Genomic DNA, 26086 nt, shown 5'->3' with positions numbered 1-26086 from the left:
GAGAGAGAGGAGAGAGAGAGAGAGAGAGAGAGAGAGAGAGAGAGAGAGAGAGAGAGAGAGAGAGAGAGAGAGAGAGAGAGAGAGAGAGAGAGAGAGAGAGAGAGAGAGAGAGAGAGAGAGAGAGATAGATAGATAGATAGATAGATAGATAGATAGATAGATAGATAGAGAGAGAGAGAGAGAGATAGATAGATAGATAGATAGATAGATAGATAGATAGATAGATAGATAGATAGATAGATAGATAGATAGATAGATAGATAGATAGATAGATAGATAGATAGATAGATAGATAGATAGATAGATAGATAGATAGATAGATAGATAGATAGATAGATAGATAGATAGATAGATAGATAGATAGATAGATAGATAGATAGATAGATAGATAGATAGATAGATAGATAGGATAGGATAGGATAGGATAGGATAGGATAGGATAGGATTGTGACTGTATAGCATGAATCAGTAGAAAGATAGTGTGTCTAATTCAAGACTTACCCGAGCCTCTCTTTGAAACCACTTTGACACAATGGACCACAGCAGCATGAAGCAAGAGGAGAAAGGGAATGGGAGCTTTCATTTTTTAACCAGTCCTAAAAGAAAGCAAAAGGTTGTGTTATTTCATTGTACTGAGGAATACCATGAATAATACACTGAATTCATCCAAGGCATCATATGAAGCAGAGGTAAATTTTGGCAGGGGATTCACTCTTAAAGCTGAAATATAAAGAGTGACACATCTGAGCCAACAACTACAGGATTTTGATGAGACCTTATGTTGGCTAGAGAGAATCCAATCACCGTTTGTGTGCATCCTTATTTCCAAACTATGCATCTTCACCTGACATATGTACACACACGCATGCAGACACACACACATATACACTCTCTCTTGATAGTCTCTCAGACGTGTATGATGAGAACAATCCTGCCTCTACTACTTGTGAGTCTTGCTGTGGCTGTAGAGTCCAATCCTTGATCCACACTGTCTGCTACAGTCAGAGCAGGTGAATCCACAGGCTACGTTTCTTCATCTATCTACCAGTTCAGTCCTCCTCAAGTGCACATCTTGTTGACAGAGTCTGTGCCAGGCAGAACACTGGGTGGCGGCCTCCTCCAGCTGGGTAGGCTTCAGGCTGCGCTTCATCAGGATTTTTAGTTGGCGGTTGTATCACCTTTTCTGGCCACCAGCAGAGCAGCAGCCAAGATGTAATTGGCTGTAGAGAACTTTCTGTGGCATGCAATCTTTGGGCATCCTGATGACATGGCTGACCCAGTGGAGCTAGTGCTGGCCGACTGTTGGCCTCAATAGTGACACAGTTGGTCTTGCAGAGTATCTCCGTGAGGGGGACGCGGCCCCTCAAGGATATACCCAGGATGCATTGTAGGCATCTGATGTGGAAGGCTTCTAGCATCCTTCTGTGTCGTGCGTACAGTGTCCATGATTCACAAGTGTAGAGGATGTCTTTGTTTATTTTGACCGCTGGGTGGAATGTCCCGATAGGTGCAGTTCCCTATCTAGGATGTTCTGAGTGGACAATTGTTAGGCCACCTTTTCCAGTACCCTCCCCAATTGGGGTAAGCAGTGTGGCTCCTACATTGGGCTACTTTGACACACAGGGTTTGGCCGGGCACACTCAACCTCAGCTGCTAATGACTCAAGATAACCCTGTGCCACTGGTGTGCAGGGTTCTGACTCTGAGCTTAAGACGCATTCAGACTTGCTCCCGCCACCAGACACCCCATCGCCACCAGACTTCTACCATTTCTGGTTGCTGGTCTCACTGAGGCAGAGGTGGATACCTGTGGAGGGGGATTATTTACGGGGTCACTGGGGATGCGCATGTCCCAGCAGAACGTCTTCACTGCAGGAGCGCGTAATCTGGTGGCAAGGAGGGCCCAAGACAACTGGCACTCTCTAACAGTTGCAGGAGGCTGCCGTAGCTCCAGTTTCCAGGAGTACCGCCTATTGTGTGCCACTAGTATGAAGCTTTTCTGTCAGGTGTGCTCCCTTAGCGTTTTATCTTCCCAGACAGGTTGATAAGTGTCAGGGCAAATCCACTAGAGTGGGGGAGAGGCTTTGTAGTGGCAGGAGAAGACTGATGTATTAGTTGCTCCTTCATTCACCATAAGGGCCAGCCAGCAGCAGCCCTGAGAGAGGTAGCTAGCAGACACGAGGCAGGCATGCACCTTCCCTCTAACTACTGCACTAGACACGTCACAACACCCTGCGCTCAAAGAACACACACACACCTTGTTTACCTTATCTGTACTTGCATTTTTTAAAGTTGTTTCCTGGACTCCAGATCTGTTATGCCAAGGAATGATTATGTCATCGGAGCGTGATTCTGATAATACAAACGTCAATACTCCATTAAGGAAAATTACAGCTCTGATAACTACCCACAACCCTAATCCATCTTCCTTCCAAATCAGCATGGCATAATCAGGCACACACTTTGGATCCTTCTCCACTATGAAGAAAAGTTTATTAGATAAAAAAAAAATCAAAAATACCATAAAATGAATGCTAGACAACTGTAGTTGTATGAAAAGTTACAGGAGAAAGAGGTACCTTTATTACTCATGCTGCCAATTGATATGACTAAAATTGCGGTGTGGCTCCTCTTTGCGGGGTTACCAATTTCAGTCCTTGCAACTCTTGCAATGTCTAGATGGCCATACAACGCAGTCATGGAAGCTACAAGGACACTTCCATTGGCATTTTGGTCACGACAAAGATGCTTCACATCGATTCCACAAAGCAGCATCAGAAAGCCTTTGAGGGGAAACCCTGAATACCACAATAACCCTTGAGACACTCAAAGGAATCTGTAAGTGGCCAGCAGCCAAAGATGGAGACATTGCTGCGTTTTCCGCATAAAAGGCCTTTTGTTGCTTCCTGAGGGCAATGCTACCTCAGAAAAGCTACACGACACCACACAAAAATCTTATCTCTTTAATTAGTTTTCTATGTTTGGTGCGAGTCTGCAACATTAGCACAAAAGGGGGGTCTTGTGCTTGTGTTTGAACAGAGGAAACAATGGAATCCCCCATTTGTACTTTGTAGCTCATCAGCAGGCTGTGACATCCCAAATCCTTCAAAGCCAAAATCTTAACACCGAAAAAGTCAAAACTGTTCTGTTGCATTGTTGTTGATATACAACACCAGAAATAATTCACTATGCCTACATTTATGTAAAGAGTTGGTAATGGGATGGAAGTGTTGTTGAGCGAGACACTGAACCCCTAACACAACACCCTCATTTCTCCCCTGGTGCTGGCTGATATCATGCCTACTGCTCATGGTTCATCCATGATCGCTTAATTGCAGAGAATGAACGTCTCCATCGGATAATGAAGGATTATATTATAAATTACTATAAAGAGCAAAGTGTAAAATCATAAAACACTGCTCTGGCAGGTTCTCATATGTTTCAGAAACATTGCATTAAGGACATTCTTTTCTTCCCCCGAGATTAGTTTGAAGGTCATTTTACATTTTTTTCATGGGTCAGCAATGAATGGCATCAACGAAAACATCAGAAACAGATTGTTAAATCATCAATGGATCTCAAACACTGAGCAACTGCTGTGACATTGGCAAAGGAAAAGAATGCAAGAAAATTATAAGGTGGAGGCCATGCAGTGATTCAGGTGCTTTATCATCTGGATACATGTAAGGCTTGTGGTATTTGCAAAGAAAAAATACCGGCCCACTTATTGGCTGATACTTTGAATTTTGGCAGCATTCTGCACAATGGTTAAAGCTTCTGCTTCACAGAAAGAAGATTTCTGGTTTGATTTTGGCCTTTATGTGTTGAGTCAAGGGTTTCCTTCGATAGTCCAAAAACATGTGGTTGGTCAATTGATGTATATATATATATATATATATATATATATATATATATATATATATATATATGATGTTTTTTTTAGACATGACTGATAAAGTGAATGGTTGTATGTCTCGATATGTGGCCCTGTTGTCAATGAGTGACAAATATAGAGGGTACCTCGCTTATTGCCTAATGACAACTGCCCAATGCAGACTGTAGAATAAGTATTGAGGACAGCGATTTGCAATTTTCACTGGATATTTCCATCTGTACTCTGGAAAACAGTATGCAAAATAAAGGCAAGCTTAGTCTTCATTTGCGGCAGTTGTTTGGAGACATCTAGTTGTTAGACAAGAACTGTACCGCCGAAGGTGACAAGGTTGCTCTGCCTTCTGCAGTAGCAACGTTAGCGTGCTGAAGCTGCATTGAAAATTATTCACAACTGTTCTGTGGGTGCTACACAAGTGCAACATCTTCCCAGTTTGGATAATATGATTTGGGAGAACAAACAGCTGTAGATCACAGGCCTTCTGTTTTAGTGATGCTTGATTACTCACCTTCCATTACTGAAAGCTTCCTTGATAATGTTTAATCAGTTACAATTCCTTGAACCCAGGGGCCATGACACTGTCTCCTTCACATTTCCAGCTGTGACAGGGAACCAGTCAAGTTGGGGATTATTTTGACATGGGCTACAATTAGTCTCTAAAAGCATTCATAGATATAGGTATGTGTCATAAAATACTACATATCTAAACAGGGTGCAGAAAATTTTCAAAGGCAACGATTTGTTTATGGCAATTCTGTGTCTTCCTCAATATACTTATAGACTGCCTGCACTGGAAGTGTTTTTATTGACTTTTCAATTTGCAAAATCTAAACAATCCTACCTTCATTGTTTACATTTCTGCAGTTTACATTTCTACTATATTTTTCACATGCTGCCTTTTATTGTAATAGTATGTATTCATACTAAATCATATTCATACTTGTCAGTAGTATGTTGTAAATACTTGTGATATACTATCTGGAATGCACTGCAACTGGCGAAAAAGCAATTCAATTGCACAAGGTAAAATGTTTCCTTTTCTATGAACATGACAATAAGCACTTGAGTCTTTTTGCAGAGGAGGATTCTTGCATAAGATTTCCTACTTTTGTAATCATTGAGTTTGTTGCATGTGTCTGCTCTAATTTGCAATGGTTGTCATCTGGTAAATATTTTGTCTTCATCATGGTTACTTTAACCTTTACAATAACCAAAAGGCTGAGTGACGGTTTGCTGAACTGAGTTTCACTTCTTCATCCCAAGAATGAATAAGCAGTTAGGACAAATGTAACTCCAACAATGAGCTAGAATGCCATAAGATCAAAGTGGCTGCAGTGGGGCAGTTTTCTGCTTTAAAGAGAATGTTGTTAATAATGAGCTGACAAGATCAGAAACAGATCATAACAGATATAGAAATACTTGTAATGTGCAATGCCTAACTTCACTCCAAACCATTTGTGTGAAAGTCTGGTAGCAGATGAATTACTGTGGCAGCCCCCGATTAGAGCAAATGATTTGCTGTGGTGACCTCTGAAGGGACCAGCAAAAAGGAATAGAAGACCATCACTTGTGGTAAGGCCTGTGACTTCTGTCATATTTTCCACTGATGTCATTCATCTCTGTCCAGGCAATAATTTCAATGTGCTTGGCAATGATGAGTTTGAAAGATGGAATTATATAAGTACCGATCAAATGCCAAGTAAAATATGTGATTTAATCATTATTTAATCAATAATAGTTCATTAGGAAGCAGACTCCTCTCTTGGGATCAAATATATGTACATAATATATAATAAAATATTATATACACCTGGTCGCCACTAAGTACAACCACGGTCTGCTGCCACTGAGCAGCTCCACTGGAGTAGTCTGAATTACTGGCCTTGCTCAAGAGCACACCAGTGGTTATTGTGAGAGAAAAAAAAGGATAGTTTAGTGTCTAACAAAAGACAACCATCAGTAACCATCTTGCAATTCTAATGTTACATTTGTGGGATAGGGGTATCAGGGGCTCTTTGAGCTATTCTGATTAGGATGACTCTGAAAGTCAAAATTACAAACCACTTTTTTTTCGAAATAAAATGCCATTTCAAAAATGAATATTCCCATCATAATTAATATAAAGACCAGGAAACTAAAGTTAACTAAAATTATTGGCTGACGATGCCTTTGGGAGAAATGGCAAGCTGACAAGAATATTTCCCAAGTAATCCATTAGACATACAAATGCTCAAAAACACAACACACTTCAGTGGACAAAATCAGACAACACTGCCAACAATTCAGAGTTTCGTTTCTTTTCTCAGTAATAGTTGGACAGTTGTTATATAATAATGGTGAAAACATCCTGGACAAAAACAAACATTGAAAAAAAAATCATGCTAATTGTTCAGAGGAAAGAATCTGGTTTTCCTGAAGTATAAGCCTTACCTCATTGACTCCGATTTCCGAAATTAAATTGCTTTTTCAGGATGTCATTGCACAGATCAGGAATGTGTGGGACATTTAAATGCCCGAATGTGTATGGTGTATTACAAAAACTCAGTAGTGGCAGATTGTTGAGGCCTTATTGTATTCTAATCCACTTTATGGCCCACGGTTATTAGCAGGTAAAAGATTTAAAGCTGTCAGAAATACAATCAAAATCCCAATTGAGCATAAAGGGAGAGGAACGATCCCCTTTCAAATCATAATGTCCAAAAATACTGAATGTGTGAATACAAAATTAGTCTTTTTGAAATCCTTAAATGCAAGCTTATTGTTTCAAACTGTTAATAGTGAAGCATTCTTGAAAATGAAGCTCATTAAATGAGGTATCTCTTACATGCTCTCTGATTGTTTTCGCCAGTAGAATCAACTTTTTGCCACCCCGATGGTGTTTTCTCCTCAGCAGATTAACCCAAAATTCAATAACATTCATGGCAGATTCAGCAGGAAAAATGAACTACTCTCAATGTTCGCTGGTTCACGGTCAACCCTGAAGGGGACATCTGACGCACAAGTACAAACAATTTTGGCAATCCCAACAGCAGCTACAATACAATGCTAATGTTAACCTGGTAATGAACACATAACTGCTCTTTCAAAGTGGTATGCTTTGCCACTGATGGCAATCATTTTGGAATGACTTTTATACCAGGAAAATAAACACATTTACAAATTTTTGTTCTTATACTACTTTGGGAGAATAATCTGGTTCTGCTGGTAAAGACTTTGTCGTGTTCTTCCAGCTCGGCAATCTGGAACACAAACACTGGCTCAGCAAAACAGCCCGTGGTGTCTGAATTGTGAAATTATTTACAACTTGAGGATGACTTCTACTGTCAGTCAGGAGAGTCGGAAGGGTGGACAGGGCTTAATAAAACCTGAACGTAACGAGTATTTTATTATCATATGATGAAGCAATGGAGATCAATTTTTGAAATCCTAGCATTGCCTCTGATTTTCTAGGAAGTTGGAAGTAAAATAATGAGCCATAAATGGGTCACATGGCTTTGTAAAAATAACTAAACCATAAATCTAAGTTACCTTGTCTCCCTCACGTTCCCCTCTGTTCCAGACTCCTACCTGCAGCCGGTACATTGATGTTCAGCCTGGTTGGGTTATTATTAACATTTCTATTTATCAGGAACACTTACAGCTCTTGCACCCTTGCCTGATGCAAACACACACCAACACCAGTCTGTGCTCTGAACTGTTCCATTGTAGATCATCTAATAACCCAGCAACAAAAAGCCCCCATGTTCTTGACATCACAGCGAAAATAGAAAAAGTAGAGCCCAATCCTCAAATGCAACAACAATCTCTAGACATGGGTAGCAGTGCAATGGTTTTCAAGTTCATGGTTTTTTTTGGACATTAGGTGTATGGCATAGCAAGTCTATTGTCTCCCTAGCAACAGTTGAGAGGAAAATATTTCACAAAAGAATTCCAAATGCAATGAACAAACTAAAGAGAAAATGCAGAGAAGAATGTTTTGTAAGATCACAGAAGCCAACGCATATAAAGCTTCTTCGTAATGTGATTATGTAATTCAATGCCACCTTATTGATGTAGCTCAGCCACCTTCTATAACAATAAAATGCCTATGTTGTGCAAAAAAGGGGAAAAAATAGCCATAGAGATCCGGCAGCATTCGGTTTTAAATCCATTTCCAGCTTACATTTAAATTGACCAGTCCTTCAGCCCACAACTCGCACTCAAGGAGTGTCCCATGTAAATGAAGTGCGGGGATTTCACAACCAGTCTGTCAAGGAATAGGGTGGGCCCCCTACTGCCTGTGTTATGCCCATTAGTCAAATCAATGAAGGCGTTTCTCCTACTGTCATATCGAGAAAAAAAGGGGGTTTTCAACCCTTGACCATAGCCTGGGAAAGGAGCTTAGGGCTACTGCAAGTCATGAAAAAACATATACAATATAATACATATAAAATGCGTTAAACCTATATATTCCACAAAGACAATATTGAGGATATTATCACCGTGTCATCAACATACAGCAACAGCCATGTTGCCAATTTACCTTGACAGCATTGTAATTGTCCCCTACCATTTAAGAATTAATTTATAATAACAGCAGATACTACTGTTTGATTATATTTTGAACTATCAGACAAACTTGTATCCAACTGAATATACAATTCAAGGGGGCCATATTGTCAATATAGCCAATAAGGTCTCTGACATGCAAAAAAAAATGTTGTTTTATTAAAAAGATATGTATAAAATAAAGATAGGTTATGGCTCCCCATTGGATCTAATGCTTGTGAGGTAAATTTAAAAAAAATGCAATGAGTGCAGCATATAATGCTGAGCTTATGCATTGTGGCTATGGAACTGACAGCTGTTCGTAACTCACAGAAAGTTTAAATAAATTCTGACGACACACACAAAATATGTGAACAGATTCTCTCTCTCTCTCTCACACGCACACACAAACACAAACGCACTCTTTGCAGTCATGTCCAATTCTAAGTCCCATTCCCTGAGCTGCCTGCTAACTAGATTCTTTATCCTGCTTGGCTGTCAGGGAAATAAGGATGACATTAAATGAACGGGGCTCTCTCTTTATTCCAGGGCAGGGCTTAGAGAACCGAGGGAGAGAGAGCTAGAATGACTGAGAGGATGAGGAGAAAGGGGACAAGAGGATGAATGAACGCTAAAGAAAAAAAAAAAAGAGAGGAGGAAAGGGAGAAAGTAACCATGAGAGGTTGTATCATGAGATGGTGCCAAGCAGCAGAGCACTGACACACATAGGAGGAAGTTACTGGGTAACACTGCACACTCTAATTCAAAATAAACAGATTTGACACAATGATCAGCATCTCACATTTACGGAGTTGACAAGTTGACAGCCTTTATAACGGTCTCTTGAAACATCATGATAAAGAACCAAACCAATTTGGCTACAGTCAAATTTGAGCGTTTAAGGATGTTGATTTTCACAACCATAGATGATTTTTTTTTTCAACTGGAGTCCAGCTGAAAAACAAACAAAAGTAATTGGATTTATGGCAAAATGGCAATGATGATTCAGAAGTACCCAAATGAATACTGATGGTTGTGCTCTACAGCAATACCATAGATCATTTAACATTGAGAGGGAGCTGTCAGCCTCAGAGGAGACAACTCTTACAACCATGTTGAACGAAATTATTTCCTGATTCATTTAACACGCAGCTCAGATGGGTATGCACCGGGACAGACGTTACACGTCAGAATTTGGGGAAAGGATCAATATTTACTTTTTAAATTAATTCAAATTTTTCTCTTAACCCAGCTGCTGTAATGTTATTCGTTCTTCTGTAATTGATATCTCGAGCGTGGTCAGAACTTTGAAATTTACAACAGAATTTACCACAGAGACAGCAATGCACCTCAATGACATGTAACAGCTGCAGGATCTTTTGGAGCCCAACATCGGTTTAACAGTGGGTAGTAGTGTCTCCTTCCCTTACTCGTCCCCACTGCTTGATACAAAGAAAAATCACCAATCCGAGGTTGAGGCTTTCAACAGTTGCGGTGAGATATTATATTCGTAGGATGAAAGACTTCACTTACTCTCTCTCTCAGAAACACAACATCGAACATGGAATTTTCACTGAATGCCTAAATTCAAGCCCATGACACTGAGAACACTTCACTGTTCCATGAACACTACACTATGCTAATGCCATTTACTGGAAAACAATGTATGAGTTCTACAAGGAGCTTTGGCATCAAGAAAATATTACATACCTTGAGTGAATAAGAGTAGAAGATAAACTTTGTGTGTTTATTTGGGGATTTCATGGATGCAGGTAGGATGCCAGCTTTTTGCAACAGAACACCTCTCCCTTTCCTTTATTTATATGCATGTTTTTTAAAACAACACAGCACAGATTTACATCAACTATAAATACGAGGATGAAGGCAACAAAAATGACAAACAATCCCCATCAAAATAATTGCAACCGAATTCACTTGTCAAATGTCTTGTCAAATGAATATAACTATGGGCCATTTGCATGAGGAATAACAGAATTGTTGGATTTGTAAACAAGCACCCAATAGCAACCTCAATCATTGTGGCAGCTTAACAGTTACCTTTAGTCTTTAAAGTTAAAACATATAAAAACCTGAAGAAATGCACAAGACAGCTGATGAACAAAGCCTTTAACCATCCTGTGTCACAAAGTCTCTTTTCTGTGAGTTGAGATGACAGCCTACCAATGTTAAAACCTGATTGAAAGCTTTGCTCAACATGTGCACGAGTGTGTCATCTTTCAAGCCATTTGTCCCAATAGCTCAATTTTGCCACGTGAAAAAAAAAAAGAAAAATGTTCTCCTGTCCTTCCATGTCCAAACAAATTGTCTCAGGTTGCACCGATAGTCTGAGGAGCGAAGGTGGTGATACAGCTGGGAGCTTTACAGCACGATGCAAATGAGCTTTTGCGCAATATCAGATGACCTGGACCTGCATCTCGGCACTAGGCAGCTGAGATCCAATATTGGAGGACAAGGAGTGTTCCGTCCCCAGGCCCTTCTAGCAAAGTGGCCCATAAATCAAGAATCCTGTTGAGAACCAGTTCCTACGGGTCTGGTCCAGCGGGTGGGAGGGGGGCAGAACTGTGCTTGGCTGGGGTGAAACAAAACAAGACATGCCACTAACCTCTGAAACTCTAATATTAATTGAATTCATTTGCTGTTGGTCTATTTGTCAGATGACAAACTGACAATAGCTAAGATATTGGGTTGTGGTCACAGAACCATAATTTGTTTTGTTGCAAATAGTCAACAGGGTCGCAAGAAGTGTGTTGAGAAGAAACAACACAAATTAATCGCCAAAGATTTGAGAAGAATCAAACATGAAGCTACCAGGAACCCATTATCCTTCAGTGCTGCCATATTCTACAACTGAAACCTACCTGGAGTGTCTAGAAGGACAAGGTGTTCAGTTCCAAGAGACATGGTCATGGTAAGATAGGCTGAAACCCGACCACCTCTGAACAAGACACATAAGTTCAAACGTCAAAAATGGGCCAAGAAATATCTGAAAACAGATTTCTTCAAAGGTTTTGAGGACTGATGTGATGAGAGTGACTCTTGACCGACGAGATGAATGGGCCCGTGGTTGGATCCATAATGGACACAGAGCTCCACTTTGACTCAGACGCCAGCAAGGTAGAGGTGGGGTGCTGGTATGGGCAGGTACTATTAAAGATGAGATAGTTGGACCTTTTTGGGTTGAAAACTGACTCAAAATCAACTCTCAGACCTATTGCCAATTTTTAGAAGACACTTTCTTCAAGCAGTGGTACAGGGAAAAGTCTGCTTCTTTCAAGAAGACTTTTATTTTTATGCAAGAAAACACTCCATCACATGCATCACATACTCCACTGTGTGGCTGGCCCGTAAAAGCCTTAAACATGTAAAACTAATGACATGGCCCCCCGTCTTCACCTGACTTAAACCCTATTGAGAACTTTTGGGCCCTTTGTAAGCAGCAAATTTACAGTAATGGTAAACAGTACGCCTCTCTTCCCAGCAGTGTCTGGGAAGCTATGTTCGTGGCCGCATAAAAAGTTGATTCTGACCTGATCAAGAAACTGACTGACTCCGTGAACGGAAGGCTTGTGGCTTTTAATGAAAAGAAGATCTATATTGGTCACTGAGTTATTTTTTTTATTTTTTTTTTATTTCAGAAATCTTCATTTGTAAATTTCGAGTTTGTTTATTATTCTCCCTTTAGCAGGGGAAAACAAACAAGTGAGATGAGACAATCTTTGTTATGCATATGAATAGTTGTTATGCATATGAATAGTATGCTGTACATATATTCCCTTAAGAAAGCTAAAACTTCACTTTTACTACTTAAATGTTCAGGTTTGAGGGTTTGTTAACATTTTGGATTGACCAAGGGCACTGTAGTTGTACAATAAAAAAAAATAATCCTCAAAAATACTTGGCCAATAACTGTGCACGCAGTGTATTCACAGAGCTGTGAAAGTCCATGACAAGGCCTGTTATGTTCAGATTTCTGATAAACCTTTTATCGCCATTACATCGCCGAAACTGATCTTTCTATAACTTGGTGAATGGCAGATGCCCGAGCTAACAAAAGGGACATCCTCTCTCTTTTTTAACAAAAGACACAACAAGAAGCCAATCATTTTCTCATCTGTAGTTTTGTTTGTATCGGAGTAAATTATGCAAATCCTCTGACAAGTTAAAGTAATAAAGTAGATTAAAAAAAATACTTTAAGACACTAATTTAATTTATTTAGTTTAATTTATGTGATTCCTAATTATGCATTCCTGATTCAAATAACACATTGCAACAAGGATAATAAAAACAGTGATATGTTAGTTCCCTTGAGAGAGTGCTTGAGTGAGTTAAATAGCCATACTGGCTTTCCGATAGATCCTCAGTCATGCAGTTATCTCTGAAACTGACCTTCATGAATTTTAAAATTCTAACACTTAATACTATATATATATATATATATATATATATATATATATATATATATACACACATACATACATACATATACATACACACACACTTTCATTTTTTGAATTAAAAAATCATATTATTTTCACTTCAGTTTTTTCACTATGTGTCATTACTGAGAGGCATCACATGTTTGACAATTTTAGAACTGCATGCTTTTATCTGACATTGTTGCAAATTGTGAGTGAATATTATCATTCAAATGAAAATGCTCCAAGAGAAATCCAAGTACAACATACAAAGCATTAAGCTATTTCAAATATAAGCTGTTTGAGCCATTACATGCTTGACACAGATTACAATAAATGTACAGATAACAGCCAACCCTGGTCCTTGTTGATAACGGTATAGATCATCGGCAGAAATTGGAAAATGGAAGACTAAACATGAAAAGCGTCTTGGTACCAACATATTCATCTACTGGTTTTTAATTACAAGCCATGCCAGGCTTAGTAGGGAAAAATGAACTGAAAATATTGTTAAACAAATATTTGCGTGCGCACACACACACACAAACACACACACACACAGATACACACTACTGTACTTCAGGGCATCATGCCAGTCTAAATGGGCTTGTGTTAATCAAATCGAGACTCCGGTATTAATTTTATAATGTAACCAAAGTTGTTTGGATAGTGTTTTGAAAACGAGAGGATTTTTGTCTCTTCCGGTTCACCATTAGCCCAAGAAGACTTCAGCCTTCACAATGGTATTATCTTGGCCTCTGTTTTCTTTCTGCCAAGTGGCATTTTGTGCAATGTCGTACCTTTGCACCAACATATAGAATGCCACAACAAAGCTTCCATGAATCAGTAAGTACCGATCCCATGAAGAAGACTGAAAATGACAGGAAAAATTGCTCATTTCGCTTCCCCTGCATACAATTTCCTTCCAATATCCACATCTCTCTAAAAGCTATCTAAAACACATCAACTCCATCTTTCTGGGTTGAATGGGCCTCAAAGGATCACCTCAAGACATGGCACAAATGGCAGCTGGACTGAAAAGAAAGGATGAAAACATTCATTCTGTCCTCTTGCTTATAGCATTGGGCTTGCCATTCGGCATTCCTGATTAAAAAGTGAGGAAAAGTGTTAAGATAAACATTAGCTGCCCCTGGCAAAGTAAAATACTGTATATTAAGGTAATTGATCCCACCTCAGATGCTCATTTCATCAGGAGTTACTGTGAGTATTTCATTGCCTCTTTCTCCATTCTATTTGTGTTACGAGTATCCAGCACAACAGTTAAGCTCTGAGGCGTGCTCGACGTGTCCGACTCCTAAATGCTTTTATTTTCAGCTGTTACAAATGTGAAAACAGAGTGATTTTATGTTGCGCCTCACTCAGGACAATTTAATGCTTGAGTCACCTCCCCACAGGACAAACACACACACACACACACACAAAGAATAGCATGCATGTCATAACTAAAATAAAGCACATCCATTCACTGTTACATTAAGTGTCATTCTGTCAGGACAGAGAAGATGCTGGGATTTTTTCAGCCCTAAAGAAGGGCTGTCTCTCACATTACTCCTTTACAGAAATACAATTTATCAATTAAACTAATAGCGTCCTAGGATTATCAATACATTTTGAGGCAGTGTGAAAACTGCAAAGAAGAGATTACTGCAAAAATGGCATCTGCTATTGCCGGCTGCTCCCTTCAATGGTGGAAAGCAAACATATTTCCATATTAAGCTGGCTTGAATGCTTGAAGAAGAGGAAGATGATGTGAAACGGAATAATTTTGCAACCAAAAAAAAGTTAAAATATTAATTTACATGAGTTTGTGTTTCTTTGTGATTTCTCTGTGGAGATAAAGCACAGGTTCTGTGTGAGGGTTTCAATGCCATTGTAGCGTTGTTTCTTACCATTTGATGCATCACTCAAAATTTTACATTTATTAATGACAAGAAAGATTTACGTTTTCATTCTTACTGTAATATAGTTATTTGAAAAAAAAGGTAATTTCTTTTCCCAATTTTACAGCAATTTGATCTGTTATAATGTATGTTATGCTGTGTTGACTCCACGAAAATAGGTCACCTTAGCAAGGACATGTAATTGGTATAAAGCGGAGGAATCTTACAGCGGTTTGTGCAAAGCAGGCCCTTGGCTGCAGGGCACAGACAGTCAGATAGCCCCACTGATAAATGCATATCAATGAAAGTAAAAGATAGATTCAATCTTCAGCACAAAAAAATGTAACGTTCTCAATTTTTCTGCACAAAAGTGATGGTTTTATTAAAAAGGCCAATTCTTCATCATCACAAATCATCTGCCTCGCTTTTTGTGTCCAACCTTGAAAGTTCCTCTCTTATTGTATTTTTGAATACACAAATAGAAGTGTTACAAAATGTTGATGATTAACATCATTATTCTTATCAACAGTCAATATGATTAATCACAATAAAAAAGAAATCTCAATTGATATCCAGCGATTGTCAGCACAACAAATGTTAAATCTATTCAGGTTGGACAAGCTCAGAGAAAATTGGGAAATCCAGCTCAAAAGTACATAAATATAAACTTTAAAACATTGTTCTGAATCATGAAACACACGAGTTCTCATTTTGGCACTCATCGTTGGTAGTATGACAGCCCTCTGTATGTGGAAGGCCACATACACACACGTATTGTAATCTATCTGATATACCATACTCTCAATTCATAGCATGATGGTCCCAACAAAAATAAATGGCTTTGAGTTAGATCGATGGCCAATGATTGCGATGGAAAATGGAACACGGCATGGGGAAAGGGGAATCTCATCTTCACAGGAATTGGATTTTCAAAAGATTTAACTGAAAGCGTGTCTGTTATGCATGTAGTCCAGAGCTTCTAACGTTCAGATGTCACTACAGTCAATATGTCTACAGAGTACTGCCGAACAGGAGGGAGGGGGCAGAATCACAGCATTCACTGCCACACAAACAAACAAGCCGGGAAACACTGTAGTATTTTCATTTTCCCCAGGGTCTTATTAATGTAATTGAATGATCATGATTGAAATGCCAACTCTCAACATCCTCCCCAGAATTCCTCCTCGCAAATCCTCATCAATTGGTCCAATCACTCCTCACACAGAGCCAATATTGCACTGCAAGACAAACCTTATTTCCCACCACATTAATGAACTCTTTCATTTGAAAGCCTTTGACCATCCACCCCTTGATTGCAAAGCCAAGGCCAACAGCCATTGGTGACAGGTGCTTGAAAATTAAAAGTATCAATCAAGGCAGGAGGGAGGAGACGGGGGATGGGGCACTTATGATGTCTTCCGATCCCGTCTACAAAAGAAAGAGCATTATAGAATGGAGTCAAGGTCAATTTGGTGCAACCCTGACGTGATTCTTCTTGGCTTATTTTCGCATGAGATTGGCAAAGGTTTAATAATGCTTTCATTGCAAAAAAAAGATTGTAAAGAAATAAAAAAATAAATAAATGAATAATATGTATTTCTGACATCTGTGAAAAGTGAATTACATTAAAAGTCACTTCCTCACTTAAAGACTGCAAAAATATTTAAAAAAAATATTTGAGATGCAATAATTATCACTTACAGTTAATACTAGAAGTCAAGTATCTGCATGGTTCGTCTTTCCATTTTGTCAAACAATCTACATATGACTTCTACAGTATTTGGAAGTTGCGGCCATGAGAACATAATTTGGGGCTGAAAAAACATTTCCTATCTTACCAGTTGACAGCTGAAATAATGGCCATTTAAAATCATTTCTTATCTTGAATGTGACAACATGTCTTGTAGATGTAAAAACAAAATTCAATAAAATATATATATATATTTTTTTTAATTTGCACTTTCAAGAAAATAATTCAGACACATTTTCTTAAAACACAATTCTTTATACCCATTTAGCTATGTGGTAGACATATCATGAAGAATGCCATTTGAGTTTGTCAATTAAAACAATTGCATTACTCTCCACTTTAGACAATACAAATAATTGACAAGTAAATATAGAGAATACATCACGTTATTGAAACTATTGTAATAATCTGTGTCGGCTTTCATGTCTCAGACAGAAGTAAAAATCTTGTAGGAAGCGCATACCGTCTCACACCGATGTCATTAACATCCTGGGCTAAATATTCAGAAGGGAACATTAAAGAACTGAGCACGTCTTCAAAACCTGTTTGATTCATCAGCGTCCAAAGAAGGATGTCAGTACCCCTGAATCAACTTGACCAGCACAAAAAAAGTGCCTGTGCTGGATGACATAATCTCTGTCTAAATCAATTTCTGCATGAGAGCACTCGACTCAGCTCAATACGTAGCTGTAGGGCTTCCGTTAAGTGGCCATTGCCAATTACCTATTAATTCATGTGCTGCTGGATGCTCCTGTGGAAGAGCTGAGGCCCCCAGAACCCTCTGACGTTAGGGGATGAACCAAACCATTATTAAAATAATATCCAGAGTGAATAACAAAGTGGGAAGATTCAGGGCAGAGTCTGATGCCGGTCGAATCTAAAGTTGTGGAAAGCAAGATGCTCAGAAAATGAGATTAATGCTAATGAGATATTGGATTTACCCAAGGATTACGACCTATTCCACCTTGCTTTGTAAGAAGTCTGACCGCCCCCACGTGCACACATCCCGGGATTTGCATTCACACTCCACACTGCTCCAAACTGCAGTTCGCACTGCTACTCTGAATAGTATTTGGAGGATGCAATGTATTTGCATACTGACGCTGTCTATTTAAATGGCAGTATAGTTTTGCACAGCGAGTGGAAAGCAAATGAGACATAACATTGCACTGTATGCAGTGTGTGTGTGCGTGTAAGATGGGGGGGGGGGGGGGGGGGCTGGCAATAACACATTTTGACTTTCTGACATATCACAGTGCTTTCGGGTCTCTGTCCAACTGTATCTCACAGCGACATTATATTGGAAGCCTCTCTGAAGCAAATCTTCACTTGGTCACATTCTGATTTGTAAAGCTGCGGGGCCCTTCTTGAATTCATCTCCAGAACTAAGAGGAAGGGGACTTTTTTTTTTATCCCCTCGCAGCTTGCAAGTATCGTCTCCTGCTATCAGCTGAAGCTTCCCAAATTGAAGAGGACGTCTGGTCCAGTGGTGAGCGGAGAGCTCCAGCATCCATCCCAGCGGTCTAATACCTAAACGCAAACGCTTGCAAACACTGAAAAGACTTTGAAATAACTCGACCAGGCCTCGCCTTTCTCTGATCCACACACGGACGAGTGGACTCTCTCTCTCACACACACATACACACACACACATATACAAGCGCACATTGACGCGAACGCACACGGCAACATGCAAATGCGCAGTGTTACACAATAAGGGGTTTGTATCCACATTAGCGCTCCAAGCTCCGTTTAAGAATCATTTTATTTTATTTTTTTATTTATTTTTGCCGGAACATGAGTCGCTTTGCGTGGATTGGAAGGAAACAGCTCCCACAGTCACATCTGCAGACGTGAACGTCTCCAACACAGGAGCTTCTGTCCCAGATATAGGCAAAAAAAAATAAAAAAAGACAATGAATTACATTAATATAAAACTGGGCTCCAAAATACGCACATTTCGGAAGATTTTTTTTTTTTTCTTTTTGGCTTTTTGGACGGCAGATTGGTTGAGTAAAACGACCCCATCAACGTGGAAAGGCGTAAAAATAATAAGCGACGGACGGCAACAGACATCGGTGGTGTCAGCAACTTTAAGACGATAACAAATGTCATCGAACTTACCAACAGACAGTTTCCAGAGGGTAGCGCACACTCAGCCGTCAGTTCTGTAACCTCCGCAGCATCACTGCGTGTGGGAATCTGCTCTTGTTCTACAGATTGTAGTGATGTTAAATTGAGAAGAAAAAAAAATTGAAAAAGGGACGCCCAAAGAGTGAATTAGTCCAGCGCTCTTCAAAAAACAATAATAGTAATACAGCTGGGTTGGTCCGAAGATTACATACTGCCCGATTTTGACTGGCTCGGATCGGAATACACCTGCAGCCGATTCACTCAAACAACCGGGAAAAGCCAATTGACGATGGTCATGGCAATGATCGGGGGGGGAGAGGAGGAGGAGGAAGAGGTGGAGGAAGAGGAGGAGGGTCGAAGGATTCAATGAGGGGAGGCTGTTAGGTTGATTATCCCATTAAATCAGCTGTCCGGCAGCTCGCAGCCGCACAGCCCCGCCAGGTGAGCGCCGCTCCGAGCAGGACGGATCACAGCAGCGCGGAATTCCACGAGTGATGTGAATTACACGAGTGATGGAAAAGAAACACCAGATGCCCCCCCCTCCTCCCTCCCTCTCTCTCTCTCTCTCTCTCTCTCTCTCTCTCTCTCTGACTCTCTCTTTCTCTGACTCTCTCACCGTCCCTCCGTGTCAATGTCAACACAAGCTGTATCATTAGCACAACCAAACAGGAAGTGAGTTAATGGGAATTCAGACTAAAATACTTCCAAATCATCCACGGGTGCAAGTACCATCAACTGTTTCAAAAAAAAATGGGAGATTATTGGTCATGAAATTAATATGTGAATTGTGTCTTATTTTGAGATCTATTTATTGCCCGGCAAATATGACTTTTTCGATCTCTTTAGTGCTTCACGGTGACCGGGCTTTTTCACGATGCTTTTATTTTGAAGAGTTTACCATTATTTGTACTGGTCTGAATTTATCTCACTTGACAAGTCACCGAGCAGCCAATCCTACCTGTGTCCCCCCCCGAAGCCTGCATCCTGAGTGTGAGAACTTTAAACAGTCTGCCCCCTTTTTTTTAGACAAAGATGAAAGTGTAATTACACTAAGGGGCTTCCATAAATACACGCAAAGTAGTGCGTAGAGGGTAAAGTGCAAACTGTCGGGCTTTTGCGGACGGCGCACTGCCGCCCAATGGTAAGAAAAGAAACGGTTCTGAATTGCGCCTTTAAAAACACGTATAAAATACATCACAGTACAAATATGTTGCTGGAAAAAAATGCTGATTGTAGCAATGATTAAGTTGTATAATATTCTGTAATGCAAACATGAAAGAATATGTTTAATTATGAGACAAAAGCCTCACTGTCAGTATCATTGTGTATCAATGTGAAGTATTGTAGCGTTTTAGTCAGGGAAAACACCTGGTTGATACAACTAACTGGTCCCGATCAATTCCAGGTAAAAGATTAAAAAAAAAAAAAAAAAAAAGGCAGAATTCCTTGCACCCCAAACAACACCCACAAAATTCACACACCGAAAACAAGCATCAACATAAACCCCAACGTTCATCACTCGCTTCAGTATTTTTCATTTGGGAGAAAACTCGATGGATAATTTTCTTGAGACAAAAGGTACCAAAGGGTCACTTAAGTCTAGTTTACTGTGATCGAGCAATAACACAGGATGAAGAAGAATGCATTTGCAAAGTCTAACCTTATCTAGGACCAACGTTATCAGTTTCATGAATTCCAAAATGACAGCACAAACCAGAAAGCGATTTCAGGTTGAAAATCATCCCAACTGCGTCCACAAAGCCAGGTGGTGTAATGGAGGCAATCGAGTTTCATTATAAATGATGAAAGTGACACAGAGATGTTTTACTGCTTATTTATGATGCGCTTTAGAAATGCCCAAATTGGTCCTAGATTTGTGCTGAGTTTACATTTAAAGTGTTTCCTGTCCAGCGAGCCATCTGTTACCATCTCAATCTTAACAAAGATGACAAGTCCATGGAAAAGCCTGAAAGCATTTTCGTCCAAATAGCTACGGTATTAACAGTATTTGTGAGTAACCAAGGTTTCACTTCAAAAGGCAGGAGACACAGTCTGGACCACTGAAGATGATGAATGGAGAGTCAGACTGCTTTTGCTTTCCTCCTGAATTGGGAGGGTAGGATCCAGATAAAGAGCTTGCAGGTAAGGCCTCCTTGTCGGCCAACCAGGCCATTAAAAAGGGACTCATTTGATTTCCCCCTCACAGGGCTCCCCGTTAAGACTTTGGCCTCTGGCACCATGTCTCTGTGAGGCGAATCCTGATGAGGGGAGGGCTTTGAGTAGGAGAAAAACCATCCTCATCCGACCGAAACTGCACACTTGTGAGCTTTCTTTGTCATATACAGGCCCTGTGGTGAATAGTGGATCCTTAATGAGGAAAGAAGTGGACAAACACAGCATTGATTTGCTTTTTCTATTGGAGGTTGTCGTCCGTAAATGGCCTCAACTTAATCAACCAGTCAGTGTGCAACTTTGACTCCAACTTAAGTCAACTTAAGGGGAATAGCTATGCATGCTATTTCTCCAAATTTTGGAATATGAGGCTCAGTTTCAAAGTCTTAACACGGTTGTTTTCTTTACCCGTGCTGTTATACATTATTGTCCTTCCAAGCACTTGACATGCCTAAGCCAACCATCTGTAGAATCGCAAAGAACGAAGACACGCTAAAGACACCCCAAAGGGGTGACTACATTAATGTAGCAAAGGCCTTAAGTCTTAGAGGAACTAGAAAAGTGACTGTTAGTTTGGACTAATGAAAGACAGCTTGCTGGTTATCTCATATATGAGTAGGCTTTACTTTTGCTGATTTATTGAGTAAAAGCGCTGGTAAGAAGAGAGAGAACACCAAAAATACAGTAATAATAAAGGTTATCTTTAATTCCTTTCTGAATTTTTGCAACAAATAAACCAATGAAAAAGTTTCAAAAGACTACATAATGTTTTGGGGGTCTGGAGAACAGATCAATGGGATTTACAATGATTTGAATAAAAAAAAATGATTCTGTTCCTGAACATTGCAGAGAGTGAATTAAAATTAAGGCCAATGTTCTATTGTATATAGCAAATGGTCATTTGAATATGGCATTGAGGAAAAGACACAAAGCAGAGGTCAGAGTAGCAGACATGAAAATGTTGAGGTTTGGGAGTGACAAGGATGGATAGGATAAGGAATGAGTCCATCAGAGGGACAGCATATGTTAGATGTTTGTTTTGTTAGACGCCTGCTGTACCAACTGAGCCACAGTGATTTTTACAGTTAATATAAACGGCATCATCATAAAGCCCCTCGATGAGCTGCCATCTTACCATGGTGGAGGGGTTTGCGCGTCCCAGTGATCCTGGGAACTATTTTGTCATGAGCTTTATACCTTTGGAAGAGTCACTCAAGACAAACAGGTCCAAGGTGAGGGACCAGAAAAAGTGTGGCTCGGAAGAAGTTTGCCCTATCAGTCTACACGTGTTTTGTGGATCTGGAGAAGGCATTTGACCGTGTCCTGTTGGCAATCCTGTGGGGGATGCTCCAGGAGTTTGGGGTACCGAACCCCATCATACCGGCTGTTCGGTCCCTGTATGATTGGTGTCGGAGCTTGCTCCGCATTGCCGGTTGTAAGTTAGACCCGTTTCCAGTGAGAGTGGGACTCGCCAGGGCTCCCCTTTGTCACTGATTCTGTTCATAACGTTTATGGACATAATTTCTAGGTGCGGCCAGGGCCTCGAGGGGGTCCAGTTTGGTGGCCCCATGATCAATTCTCTGCTTTTTGCAGATGATGTGCTTTTTTTTGCTTCATCAGGCCATGATCTGCAGCTCTCACTGGAACAGTTCGCTGCAGGGTGTGAAGCGGCCGGGATCTGGATCAGCACCTCAAATTCCGAGACCATGGTGCTAAACCGTAAACGAGTGGAATGACCACTCCAGGTCGGGGAAGAGGTCCTGCCCCAATTGGAGGGTTCAACTATCTCGGGGTCTTGATCACAAGTGAGGGAGGGATCGACAGGTCAAATGGTGCGGCGTCTGCAGAGATGCAGAGTCTGTATCGGTCTAGGAGCTGAGTCAAAAGGCGAAGCTCTCAATTTACCGGTCCATCTACGTTCCCACTTTCACCTATGGTCACGAGCTGTGGGTAGTGACCGAAAGAACTAGATCGCGAATACGAGCAGCCAAAATGAGTTTCCTCCACAGGATAGACTCTCCCTTAGGGATAGGGTGAGAAGTTCGGTCATCTGGGGTAAGATCGGAGTAGAGCCGCTGCTCCTCCGCATAGAGAGGAGTCAGATGAGGTGGCTCGGGCATCTGGTCAGGATGCCTCCTGGACGCCTCCCGAGAGAGGCATGTCCATCTGGGAGGAGGCCACGGGGAAGACCCAGGACATGCTGGAGAGACTATGCCTCTAGGCTGACCTGGGAACACCTTGGGGTCCCCTCAGAGGAGCTGAACCATGTGGCGAGGGAGAGGGAGGTCTGGGCATCACTGCTCTGGCTGCTGCCCTTGCAACCTGGCAGGGGGAAGATGGATGGATGGATCATCATAAGGCTGGAAAATCTCAGAATCAGTCAATTTAAGGATGTCTCTTCCTCATAACAGTGTACCATTTCATTTAAAAATGCCAAATGTGTTGTGAAATGAGAAAAAAACATTCATTCTGCAATGGAAAAATTGCTACATGATGAATCCTTGTTTTGTCTCACAAGATATAAATCAAAAATAGTTGTGTTGAGTTTTACTTTCTGTCCTTAGAAAGAACCTTTAGAAAAAAAAAAATTCCAACAAGACACAAAAACAGTCAACCTTAGTATTATCTCTAGGCAGAAAATGGATAAAAGAGAAACTGCAGCTAGTTCTCATAGAGCTGACTGGGAGTGTGTATGAAGGTCTTCTCCATGGACTAGTGGAATTATCAGGAGAATTGTTCTTGAAGCATTATAATTAACAATTCTAAGAAATGTCAAATACACTGACTTTCACACAATGCTGATGCTTAAATGGAATTATACACAACAAACAACAACAATACTTATCTCTGGTTGATGTATACCGCACTCACCATTATAAAGAGAAACTGGTTCTATAGAGTTTATATGATTAGTCACATAACTTACTGAGATTGTATCCTTGTGAGTCGTATTTATCATTGTTGTAAAATTCCAGCTAATACAATCACAATCAAGTCGGAGAACTCTTGCATAACCTTTTCTTTATCTCCTTTCAAGAGAAGAATCGTCTTGTTCTTCAACAATAATGTGCCTATTCTTTGCAACATTATGATTATCTTGATGAAGTTAATGTGAATCACCATGCCCATATTGTCATTCACCCACACAGACTTTGAAGTCAAACCCAAGCTTCACACAGGTAGATTAGAGAGTTCATGGCTGTATGTCTCTGTATGACAAGTGAATGAGAGAGTGAATGGTTGTATGTCTCAATATGTAGCCCTTGGATGGACTGGTTACAGTCCAGTTTGAGCCCCACCTCTCACACAGCTGGGTTAAGCTGCAGCCCCCCGCAAGCCTGACCGCTGGGTAAGCAGTAGATAATGAATAAATGAATGAATGAATGAACTTATTGCTTAATTTATTAACTTATTGCTATCTACTTATTGCTTTTTTTCATTTTGCAGAAAAACAACTTCACAATGTGTAGCTGTGGACTAAAGGTAAGCGTTCATTATTATTCTCTGCATGTGTTGTTCATTATACCGGATATCCGCATCTGTCAAACTCAAAGTTTTGCAAATTAGTAATTTGGATGGCAATGCCAAGTGATACCACTCAGTAAAAAACAGGCTCTCGGATTGACTAAGTAAATTGCGAAGTACACTTTTAGATCTTGATTTAGATTAGACCTGGATCTGAGTTTGAATAAGTGCATTTTTAAACTTGCACAGTTGCAGGTATATATATCCCTTGTTGATCATTCGGGGAATTAGAAAGACTAATCTTTCTCATTTTGAAAGACAGGCATGTGGTGTAGAACATCTTTTTAGTATTTTAAAGCCAACAGTACGTTACAAGACTCACTACAATGTTGCTCTGCTCTTGTTCAAAGATCTGCATCAGCAAATACAAAAGCAACATGGTTGTTAACCAAGCAATTCAAACACTCTCCAGACACTGCTCTTCTCACCCTTAACAACCCTTGTGAGTGTTATTTCAAATGTAATAGTTGTCTTTGTTTAAATCAGCCGTGGAACAAACCATAAAAGACATAGCCACATGTCCTTGCCCCGCTTCCCTGGTTACATATCTTAACCTCATTTGGACCTAAAGTGATAATCACAGCTCTGTTTGTGAGGGGGACTGTTTTCAGAGAGGAATACAATTTTAATTGAGGTAATGAGGTCACAGGAGGAAACCTCCCAGCTCTTCTCCAATTAAAGTCTAGCAAACATAGAGTACCAACAGGGGTGAGCCAAAAACATCTCAACATGGCAGATTTATTACGCTGTACCACATAGATGAACCAATCAACACCCTGTTAAACAACGTATAAACATTTTGATCTGTCTAATTCTATGAATGTTGATATGAGATGCAGAATGAACAAATAAAACATTTTTTCACCTTGTAAACTAAATACTAAATATAACTCGGTAAGACACATTTTTATTTGGTGAAAGATTTTATAATAGGAAGAGAAAGCCTCTTTTGCAGAGCAAAGTTGTATTTTTTGTGGCAATGCCATCATGTAGCTGCTATATAATTAATCTATAAGTCATCTTCACTTCAGCTCAGTCCACCAAAGAAGATATAATGGGTTTTGTTATGACCTGAAAATTGAATGTGACTGCTTTTAAGAACTTTTATTGATAGAATACAGAGTGCATAAAATTTGTGAAATGAATAGATTATGTAGATTAATGTGAATATGTAAATGAATATGCTCAGCATGTTATTGTGTTGAAATCTGACAAGGATGCTGTTCTTTTACAGATAGTTTTAGTTTTGCGGATCCATCAAACCGGGAACGCTTTATATGTGTCTCAAGTCTTTTTCAGCATTTTAGGGTGCACAATAAACTGGACCGCCTCGTCACAATGAACCCCTACAGCGCCACTGAAACAAGAAGTAGAATTGTGCAAATTGCCATGTCATGTCAACTGCAGGAGTCCATTGATTTCAAACCCTGTAGTACAATAAAGTCAAGGTCCGGGCATTCATGTGCCTCTTACTTGCATCTGCTGAGTTTGGTTACATTCTGGCAGCCTTTCAGCTACCAAAACTCATCACTAACAAATATGGGATTAATGAAGACCTTTACCCCTAACAGCTTAGTTCTGTCATATCTTTACCAATACAATGTAGATTGATGTAGAGAAAAGCTAAATAAATATTGAAATAAAAAAGAACTGTCTGATGTGGCTTGCCTCCTGCTCTGCAGGCCTGTGATAACAGGAAAAAATTTAAAAAGAATAAAAATTAAATACCATATCCTACAAGGGGCATTTT

The 26086-nt window shown here is 40.0% G+C and overlaps 1 protein-coding gene across 2 annotated transcripts in view; it reads right to left on the bottom strand.

Moving 5' to 3' along the window:
* LOC147233360 (interleukin-1 receptor accessory protein-like 1) overlaps positions 1-19075 on the bottom strand; it is a 235907-nt gene extending 216832 nt beyond the window's left edge. For both annotated transcript variants that reach the window (XM_086148079.1, XM_086148080.1), the window contains exons 1-2: positions 18631-19075; positions 502-596 (exon numbers count right to left, since the gene is read on the bottom strand). In XM_086148079.1, coding sequence (XP_086004205.1) covers positions 502-583 — 82 coding nt within the window. In that variant the 5' untranslated portion in view covers positions 584-596; positions 18631-19075. The remainder of the gene's footprint in view (positions 1-501; positions 597-18630) is intronic.
* Positions 19076-26086: the final 7011 nt, after the last annotated feature.

Source organism: Fistularia commersonii, chromosome 6 (assembly GCF_037954325.1).
Source record: "Fistularia commersonii isolate RoL2024-O1a breed Wild chromosome 6, RoL_Fcom_v1.0, whole genome shotgun sequence".
NCBI classification, from domain to species: domain Eukaryota; kingdom Metazoa; phylum Chordata; class Actinopteri; order Syngnathiformes; family Fistulariidae; genus Fistularia; species Fistularia commersonii.
This window is presented reverse-complemented; position numbering and strand designations above follow the sequence as displayed.